Source organism: Phyllostomus discolor, chromosome 6 (assembly GCF_004126475.2).
Source record: "Phyllostomus discolor isolate MPI-MPIP mPhyDis1 chromosome 6, mPhyDis1.pri.v3, whole genome shotgun sequence".
Taxonomy (NCBI): Eukaryota; Metazoa; Chordata; class Mammalia; order Chiroptera; family Phyllostomidae; genus Phyllostomus; species Phyllostomus discolor.
The window spans coordinates 15,925,171-15,934,994 of NC_040908.2; the positions used below are offsets into that span (position 1 = coordinate 15,925,171).

The 9,824-nt window shown below is 57.6% G+C and overlaps 1 protein-coding gene across 1 annotated transcript; it reads right to left on the bottom strand.

Annotated features, from left to right (window-relative positions):
* Positions 1–439: 439 nt before the first annotated feature.
* On the bottom strand, positions 440–9,354 carry PCARE (photoreceptor cilium actin regulator). Its single transcript, XM_028514499.2, has 2 exons — positions 5,327–9,354; positions 440–1,125 (listed from the first exon to the last, which is right to left on the bottom strand). The coding sequence occupies exons 1-2, from the start codon at positions 8,995–8,997 to the stop codon at positions 942–944; spliced, it is 3,855 nt and encodes a 1,284-aa protein (XP_028370300.1). The 5' UTR covers positions 8,998–9,354; the 3' UTR covers positions 440–941.
* Positions 9,355–9,824: the final 470 nt, after the last annotated feature.

A 9,824-nucleotide genomic window follows, 5' to 3' on the forward strand; every position in this document is an offset into this window, starting at 1 on the left:
TGGCACAAACGACCGTTCTTCACTTGAATTTCAACTCCAGCAGAAGTTCTGCAGGTGGCCCAGATGAGCGTGGCTCAGAAGCCTCTGGGGGAGATGGCCCGTGTACAAGGGACCTTACCCACACACACCCTCTGAGCCCCAGCCCCCAAGGCACTTGGAGAATCGGCTGCCTTGTTCGGGAGGCTTGGCTGCACCCACTCAGTCTGAAAGGCATGTGGACGCGCAGGGCAGGGCATGTGAGATGCACTCAGCTTGAGTGGCGACGTGGCTGCTTGAGTGGGCTGGGAACTTGGCCTTTTGGGCTGTGGTGCTCGGCTGTGGAAGGAGGAGAAGCAGGAAAGTGGGTGGGCTCTCATCGCTGGAGCAACCAGCTTCTGAGCAAAGCTCATCTTGGGGACTGGTGTGCTGTGCCCATATTTAACCTTAAAAAAACAAAGCGTTCCCACCGTTTGCACAACAGTATGTTTTAGGCAGATGGAGTGATGGGATGTTCAAGGGTAGTGAGACATGATGGAAGACAACAGATTCTACACCCCTGCACCGGTTCAAATGTTTGCAGTGCAACCTCAGACAAGTCACTGGGTGGGGGCGCTTTGGTTACAGAATGCTGTCTGCCTCCCATATTGTGGTGGGGATGAAGGGATTTCAGGGGGCTGACGCAGGTAAAACACCCGGCCCATCAAGCATCCGAGAAACTCAAGTTTCCTCTAAAGTAAGGCCAGTACTTGAAGGATTAAGGGTGCCACCGTGGGATTCAAAGTTATAGTTAACCTTTGGACCTCAAGGCAAACCAGGAGCTGGGACCCAAAACAGCGAATGTTTATAGTTCAGCAGACCTCTGGGCAATGCACTGTCCAGGCCCTTCCAGGACCCCTTAGGAGGAGGGTGGTTGGCCCGCCATCCGTGGGGCAGGCTGACACTTGGCGGTCATGCTTAGCCAGTCAGGCCACTTCCTTCTGCTGGGGCTTGTCCTGGGTGTGGCCGGCGCTGGTGTCCCGCTGCAGCCCGTGGCCCAGCACACACAGTTCCTGGACAGACGCGGCCCTGCCACTGCCCCTCAGTTCCAGGGCGCAGGGGCTGCTGCTCCACGGCTCTGTGTCCCTCTTGGGGCTCGCCTCACTGCTGCTGCCGAGAGAAAGGACGGGTGTGGATCAGAGAGTCCTCCGTTGTTCCTCTGGTCCCCACCCCTGCCCTCCACTCTGCCTCTCTATCCCTCCCCGTCTGTCTGTCCCTCCCACAGGCCCGGGGGCGCCCTGGTGCCTGGCTTCTGCCTCTCCGGGTCAGGCCTGCCCGGCTGGTGCCGGCCTGGTGCCGGCCCACTGCAGCCGGGCAGGGCAGCGTGGAAGCCAGGCTCTGGCCCTGGGGTGTTTTGACGGACAGGCTGAGGCCTGTTGTTCCTCTCGCCCAGGATCCTGCTGCTCCGAGCAGAGCCACTCCCACAGGAGCTCTGGAAGCGGGCCTCTATTTTGTGTTTGTTTTTGAAGCGTTTCTAACTTAGTAAAGGGCTAGGCTCAGCTAGTTGAGGTAAAAACAACACCTACGCCCTGGCTGCGTAGCTTAGTTGGTTGGAGCATTGTCTCAATATGCCAAGGTTTCGGGTTTGATCCCTGATCAGGGCAAATACAAGAAGCCACCAATGAATGCATAAATAAGTGGAACAACAAATCTATGTCTCACTTTCCCCCTGGAAAATCAATTAAGAAAAAAACAAACAATACCAACAATAACAGCCAGCCCTCCACCCCGAACCCACCCTGCTTCCTGACTGGAGTAACCAGGGCTGGCCTGTGGCTAGAACAGACCCTCCCGGCTGCTGAGTGCTACGGTGAGAGGGGCTCTGAGTGGGGAAGGACACCCAGCGTGTGTTGGGGACACAGAATGGAGGGTAGTCACAAGCACGGAGCATGCTGGGGCCGGGAGGGTGCCAGCTCAGAAAGCCACAGGGACCGTGTGCTGACACGCTGGCCTCCCCATCACTGCGTGGGGGCTGGAAGCTGGCTGTCCGGGCTGAAGTCCCGGCTCTTCCACTGACTAGCTGTGCGACCTGTGGCGTGTTAATTAATCTCTTCGATTCTCTCCTTTGTAAAGTGAAGGTGATAGTAGTGCCCATCTCACAGGGCGCTCGAAGGTGTCAATGTTGGGTGAAGCGTGTAGAGCTCCTAGAATGTTAACCAGCCCGTGACAAGTGCTCAGTAAATGGCCAGCTGTCAGCCTGGGGCTGCTTTGTAGCATGAATGGGAAGTCGCACCTAGAATGCTTGGGACCACCCTGTCGCACCACCTGAGGGTCCGAGCCTCCCGATCAGTCACCTTGGGGCCAGGGTCAGACCTGGCTCCCCACACGCACAGAGCAGAAGGCCCTTCTCTCTGCCTGTCAGCTCGCTCTGGACTCCCCCATGAGCTCTATTAGGCAGGCCGCCCAGGAAGCCTGGCCCAGGAAGGGCGGGGGCAGGGGTTTCTGCAGAGAGACCTTGCCTGGAGGGTCCAGTCTTGGCAAAGACCAAGAGCACCGCCTTGAGGGGAAAACGTCTGGACCCTTCTTGGATGTTCACAGTGCCCCAGTGCGCAGAGACCAAGGGACTGGCACCGCCACTGGGGGATTCAACCCATGAATGACGGCTGGAGCTCAGTAACTGAGGTGCCTGGGTACGCCTCCAGGGCCTCTTCCCAAGCCCGAGCCCCACGGTCGGGCAGATATGAATGTCATCATTTTTCTACAAGAGGGGCTGGCGCCTGGCACGGGATGACTTGAGAGCGGTCAGCACCAGCCGCGGGCTGGTCCATCCGGCGAGCCTGCCTTGGCGGCGGGATCTCATAGGTGTGGCCGTGTCTGTCCCTGCACGTCCCGCTGGGGGAAGCAGCCGGGTCTGAGCGGTTTCTGCCTCTCTGGCACAGGCTTGCGGCACGATCCGTTTCCTGGTACAGGTTCTCTCAGGCGGGAGGGCAGGAAAACAAATGCTAGTCCCCCACGCAGTGGAGAACGCTCAGTGTTCTTGCAGCCGGTGTGCTTCTGCTCCAGATGCCAACTCCCCGGGGTTCAGCAGGGGCGGGGGCTGGGGAATGAGCACTTTCCCTTCACACCCAGCGCAGCTGCACAGCTGGGAACAGCTCAGAGGTGTGGTCTTACCAGGAGACAGGGGGGTGGGTGTGAGCCACTGTGAGACCTTCCACGTGGCCTGGGAAGGTGCCTGTTTATGCACCTCCTCGCTCTTTCCAGCTACAAGCACTGCACCCTGCACCCCTCCGCCGTCTCCAAGTCCTGAGACTCAGGACATAAAACAACCGTGCAGGCTGCCCTTTTCCGAGGAGAATCCGAGACAAGGGCATTATTGTCTTCCTGAACAATTTTACATTGTTTTGTTATTGCTCCCAGTGCTTTACAATGTTAGTATTTTTAATTAATGCCATTTTATTGTCCATGCTTTTTCCAGTTTTTCCCCTGAAGGGCGCCATTTTAGAAATCCAATAGCTGAATGAGTGGCTAGTGCGAGGGATAACGCATTAACATTTACGGGGGTTCTCGGATGGAAGGCGCTGTGCTGTCGGGAGCTCATTGTAGATTTAAGAAAAGAGCAATGTTGCATTAAGATTCTTGCAAATATAATCAATACTTCATTTCTTTCAAGTGGCTGGGGAGGTGTATATAACTATAATAATGTGCAACTTTCCCTAGATAATATCTTTATTTAAAGTTGACTGCTGAGTACTTTGTAAAAAAAAAATAAGAAATTACCATTTATGTCCTGACAGATGGTGACGTCTCTAGCACGTACCACCGTGGCAGGAGTTCACTGCTGATTTACACACTCGCGGGCAATGAGCAGATAGCGAGGGCTGGTGCTGGTGGAGCTTTGTCTGATCTGTTTTCCAGACACACTGATAAGAGTTCATCTCTAACAGGCCTCAGATTTACATGTTCCCCACCACGCCACAGGTCTGAAGAGGTACATTTCTCCATATAGTCTGCAAAACCGCCATTTGAGCATCCAGTCTGTTCAATGCTCTGGCAGACTATACTCTGACTCCTGGCCCGTGACAGGCCCCGGCCGGGTAGCTCAGTTGGTTAGAGCATCTACCCAATATACCAAGGCTGAGGGTTCAATCCCTGGTCAGGGCACATGCAAGAAGCAACCAATGAATGCATAAATAAGTGCAAAAACAAATCAACATCTCTCTCTCAAAATCATTCAATTAAAAAAACAAACAAACTCAGTCTGCCCAGGGTAAGGATGGGGACCCTTCTCCTGGGTGCTGGTGCTCAGGGCTAAAGAAGGGTCTTGTTCCTACTCTCCAAACTTCTGCAGGGGGGTGTGGAGACGAGGCTGGATTGGAAGAGAAGTGAGGGCAGGTCTTTGGGGGGCGGTGGAAGCTAAACTTTTATATGGCACGTCTCCAGGACCAGCCCCCTCAAGGCATGTCCCCAGGGTGTCCCCGAGACACTTGGTAAGGGGGTCCATGAGGTCAACACTACTTCAGTAGTAATACTGAGACATTATTTGCCTTTTCCACTCATTCTTCCACGGGTGTCGTGTGGAGTTTTCCTGTCTACATGATGTGTGATATCATAGCAGAGTGACCACGGGACCCGATCTGAGAATCTGGCCGTCTTTCTGTGAAGCCTCACGCTCAGGAGATTTGCAAAAATGTAGGACAGGGCCACGCCTCGCTGAGTTTTTATGTTGTGGAGAATACGGTTAATTCTCATAAGAATGTATTATTCATGCTAACACATAATGGGGTCGTGTTGGTTTCCAAAAATTAATTAATAAACGTTTCTGATATTTCTTCATTTCAGTTTCTAGCACAGTAAAAAGAGATGGGTCCAGGCCCCCCCACCCCCCAAAGGCTCTTGGGTTCTCAGCCATTTTTCAGAGTCTCCAGGGGTTCCCGGACTGCACGTTTGAGAACGCCCCACCTAGAAGCAGACGATAGAAATGGCAGCGATCAGGCTGCTGGTTCTGGGCAGAGTGATGGTGACGACTCCACCAGGAGGCCAAAAGCTTCATCTCAGGCCCCCCCCTCCAATGCCCCTGCCCATTCAAGAAAGACCTGCGTGGGGCTGGATGGAATTCATTATTTTAGACTTTTCATCTAGCAGAACCTCTTTTCAACTAGAATCTTAAGAACCTGAAATGAATGACAAATGAAAGCCCAGTGGCTCAGAGTTTTGGGGGGCTGGGGGGGCGGAGGCTGGACATTCCCAGACCCTTTTCCCTAATGGCCTCTCCTCTTGGAGGACAGTGTGAAAGCTGCAGACCCAGATGGTCCTAAGGGCCCATCGGCTCTGTTCCAGTACCTGAAGGCGGGGGCCCGGACACTCCCCTTACCTGCTCTGGCCCGGCTGGGGTTCACGAGCGTTGCCGGTGGCGCCTGGGACAGGCAGGAGAAGGCGGGCACCTGGCTGGCAGTCAGAAGCGGTCCGTCTGATGAAGGGCTGAGGGTTGAGGGCACACAGGGCCATTCCCCGCTGCGAGCCCCACCTCGGCTGTGGCCCTGAGCTGCCTCTCCAGCACCCTGTGGGGGTCCCCCGAGGACCCCCAGCTTCAGGTGGCAGGAATGGGGTGACTGGGTGGGCTGTTGAGAGTGGAGATTTGGCTTCAAACAGAGGGGAGGTGGCTGGGCAGAAAAGGGCCCGTGTGTTCCGAGATGCTCTGGCTGTGGCTGCCCAGCTATTCTCAGACTCTCTTGCTTCCTTTTGGCCCTGTGTGGGGGACAGCGGAGGGGATGGGGAGGGGCCAGAGGCAGGGGAGCTTGCTTCTGTGTGCTGGGCAGGGGGGTTGGGGATCTTGTGCCCAGCAGGTGAGCTCTCAGCGGGAGGGCTGGGCAGGTCGTGCTGGGGTGGTGGGGACGACCCTTCCCTTACTGTTGGGGGGCTCAGTGCCCTGGGGCTCGCCAGAGGGCTGACTGTTGGGCTGGGGGACCCATGCACAGAGGGGACGCTTGGCTGAGCAGGTCTGTGAGAGGAGGGCAGGCTCGGGTGCCTCTTGTCTGCTCTGGGCGCCCTCACAGGAGAGGCCTTCCTGACCAGCGCCGAGCTTCTCTCTTGGCTCTTCCTTGTGGCCTCAGATGAATGTGGCCCCCGAGTTGGTCTGGGCAGGCTGGGCTCCCAGGCCCTGTGCTGCCCAGCGATGTGGCTGGGGTGGTGCCTGGTACCTGCCCTCCGGGGCTGCCTGGAGAGGCTTGCGGGTCTGGTCACGTGTGCCCGGCTCTGAGCCTCCCTGGCCTCCTCCTCTGGGTTTGGGCTCATTGCCGGGGGGTGGTTGAGGTCCAAGGCCAGCTTTCCAGGACTGCAGCCGCTCTCACTGCTCCCCAGCCCTGTGCCGCAGGGCCCGGTGGGGGTGGCAGTGCTCCTGCTGGGCAGCAGGTCAGTGGGGCTCACGGAGGCTCTTAGCTTTGGGGACATCCATGTTCTCCCGGCAGGGCCAGCCTCTGCCAGCCCAGGCACGTGGGGCCCGTCAGGAGAGCTCCCTGCTGGCTTGCTGCCTTCTTGGGGCTCCAGAGTGGTGAATGATGTGTCCATCAGGACTTCTAGAGGTGGCGGAGGGAGGTGCGCTGGGTCCTCCCCCTGTGTTACACCATGGAGCTCCTCACTCGTGGCCGCTGCCTGCAGAGGGGGAGAGGCAGGGACTCCGGGCCTGCAGCCTGGGCCCCCTCTGAGATCCCCTCTGCATACCGCAGGAGAGATTCGGGGCTTTGGATACAAAGGGGCAAGCCCCCTGTAAATGGGAAATCTGGGGGGCATCATGGGGACCCCCCACTTCCTGAGGCAGGGGCTCGGCCCAGAGTCTTTGGACCCTGCCAGTGTCTGCAGATTCTCACTGGAACTGAAAGTTTCAATGAGTTTCTTGACTGATGTCCTGGGGGGATGGCCCCTGACATCCCAGACCTCAGCCCTGGGAGCCTCCCTGGCCCTCTGTCCCGATGGGGCGGCATTTGGAAACGCCTCAGCTCCCCCCTGCCAGGGCCGTTCCCCCTCAGGGCGGGGACTGCATTTCTGCAAAATGCTCTTGTCCTGACTTGGCAAAATGCTGAAGTTCTTGGTCAGGGATGCTTTCAGTTTGTTGATGGGGCTGCTCGGGGTGGCCCTGCGGTGGCTGTCGGGCTTCAGAGAAGCTGCTCTGGGCTGCGGAACCTGCTCCCTGCGCAGCCCCTGCCGTCGGGTGCCCAGGGAGGAGAACACCTCCAGCCTCTGGCTGAGGTCTCTCTGGACCCGCTGCAGCTCCTGGAGGGTGGGCTCCTCCACGTGGCCCTTAAGACTCCCCTCTGACTGGGACCTCCTCTGTCTCACAGGGGCTCTCCGGCTGCCACTGACTGTGCTAGGTCTCGGTGGGACCACAGTCCTCTCCTCCTCCTCAGCCCACTCCTGGTGCCCAGCGGACACAGGGACAAACTTGATCCTTTCACTGATTGCTTCCTTCATCTTCAGAACCATTTCCTGGGCTTGGAGGCTCCTAAGCCCCCTGGGGTACGGCTGAAATGGGCCAGGAGGAGAAGACCGAGGCCTTGCATGGAAATCATCTTCCTCCTCCTCTGTGCTCCCGCCTTCCTCTTCACTGGAGGGTGGAGCACCCAGTGACCTGGAACCTTTAGAAAGGCGTGCTTCCACCGAGGTCCTGGCCCCAGAGGACTCACAGGAATTGCTTTTGCCTACCCCCAGAGGCCTGGAGGCAGCATTTTCTGGGCCTGGGCAGGAGGGGCCTAGACTCCCTGCTCCACCCTCTGCTGCTGGCCGAACCTTTGCCGGAAGAGGCCTTGAGAGTGGGCAGTCCTGGGGTCTGTCCAAGCCCATCCAGACTGGGCTCTGCTGCCAGGTACGTCCCAACAGCCTGGCCTCCCCTGGGGGTGAAGTCCCTGACTTCCAGTCTGCAGGCTCCGGCGTTAGGTCCCAGCTGGCTTGCTTGTCCAGCTTGTCCACCAGGTGCACAGACTCACTGTCCGCACCGATGCCACTGTCCTCAGAGCACAGGGGTAGACCCTGCACCCCAGGGTCACTGTGGCCGCTCGCCAAGCTCTCCAGCTGCCCCAGAGCCTGCAGGAGGTGCGCATCCACCCCCTTCTTCGTGCTCAGCGTGTTTCCCAAGTGGCTTGCAGCGGCTTGCAGGTAGCTGCCAGAGCCCTCCAGGAAGCCGCTGGTGAGTGAGGCCACTGTGCCGCCGAGCCCCTGCAGCCTGCTGACTGTGTACTGCAGAAGCTGCGGCAGGAGATCTGGCTGCTCCCAGGGCTCCCCTTTCTTCCACGGCCAAGCCAGATCCCCCCTCACCTCCCGGAGGAGCACTTCTCCGTCCTTGGAGATCTCCCCCAAGAGCTGGTTGGCCTCATCGCAGCACAGCAGCAGGAAGCTTACCATGGGCTGCAGCAGCTCCTGGGTCTGCGTGGCCTGACGGGTGAGGCTCAGAACGGCTTCGTACTTGGAGAGGCAGGAGTGCAGATAGGCGTAAGCGTGCTGGTGGGCCATCACCAGGGGCTCAGGAAAGTCCACTTTGCCTTCCGACCCCTGAGCAAGGGGGGTGGCCTGGCAACTAAGACCCTGCGGCCCCGACCTGTGGCATTTTGGCTCCCCCTCCCGTAGGGAGGTCTCACAGGTAACACTTTCTGCCTTTTCTTCTTCAGAAAAGGCTGCCCCTTGTGACTTGTGGGAGCTCTGTGTCTTGAATGGAATGTCCCTAGCCATGTGGCTTTGGGATTTGTTCAGCTGGGATGGGGAAGTTTTGGTTTCTGAGATCAGTCCTTCCAGATCTTTCTTTTTGCCTGCAGTGGTATCCTCAGCCATGGTGTGGGTCCATCTGGGACCCGGCTGCACCTCTGTTGGCTTTTGTCCCTGGCACAAGTCGCCCCCAGAGTCATAGCAGGTGGAGCTTTGAGCCAGCAAAGGGACGGAACATGTTTCCCTGTCCCCCTGACTTGCCCCTGGCAGAACTGCTTTGGGCTTTTTAAAAAACTGGAGACTGCTCTTAGCCACGCTGTTAACAATGTCGCTGTGGGACGGTGCACACCCCATGGCGTCAGCCTGCAGTCATCTCCCACCCGCGACCTTCATCATTTCCACAGAATCGTGTTTGAAAGAGCAGCAAAAAGCGGTCTTACTAGTCCATCCAGGCATTTCCAGGCCAGAGCCCTTTGAAGTCCGTGGTGCTGCGTCCTGTGCACCGCATGAGCTTTCTGACTTCCCTGGCCCCGCCGTGCAGGGGCGGTGGGTGGTGCCCGCCGTCCTCCGCCGCCCTGACTTCGGACCCTCTGCCGTCAGCGGGCCACGGCGCAAAGGCGAAGGACCTCAGGCTCACGGATCAGGGGCCCGTGTCGTCTGCCTCCTGACAGATGTGGACGGCAAGTGGAACTTTAAGCCTGTTAGGTTAATCAGGCCCCAGCCAGTCAGCGCTCCCAGTGTGTTCCAATATAGAACTGCTCAGCACTTGCTATCTTGGGAAGCGGATTATTTTTGCACGTGCTTGTGCTTTTAATTCTGTTCAGACGCCTGCCATGTGAAACCTAGAGAAACGAGCCATAATTGCAAAAGGCTCTGGAGGAGACGCACTTGTGGAGCAGAAACCAGGGCTCCCCGAATACAGTCCCTGGCAGAGAAGTGACCCCCACAGTTTAATAAGGGCAAACCAGACGAGGGTGCTCCAACCTGCTATTATCAGGAAGACCCCAAAGCACACGATAGATGGTAATGGAAGTCGTGCATTCTTGTTTGGGTGGCTCAGACAAGTGCCACGTGTCCAGCGCTGGAGAACTTCTCTAGAAAAGACAGTGAACAAAGAAGGCAACGTGGCATTTCCTGGACACTAGAAAAGAGCGTTGGACAGCAGGGAAGCCATGCTCCCT

What these genes read in the sequence shown, in the direction of transcription:
- PCARE (XM_028514499.2), bottom strand. Translation starts at nt 8,997, where the DNA reads ATGGGGTGTGCACCGTCCCACAGCGACATTGTTAACAGCGTGGCTAAG. An exon ending in CCCCAGCCGGGCCAGAGCAG is followed by an intron (nt 1,126 to 5,326) that starts GTAAGGGGAGTG and finishes TTCTCTCGGCAG; the next exon opens with CAGCAGTGAGGCGAGCCCCA.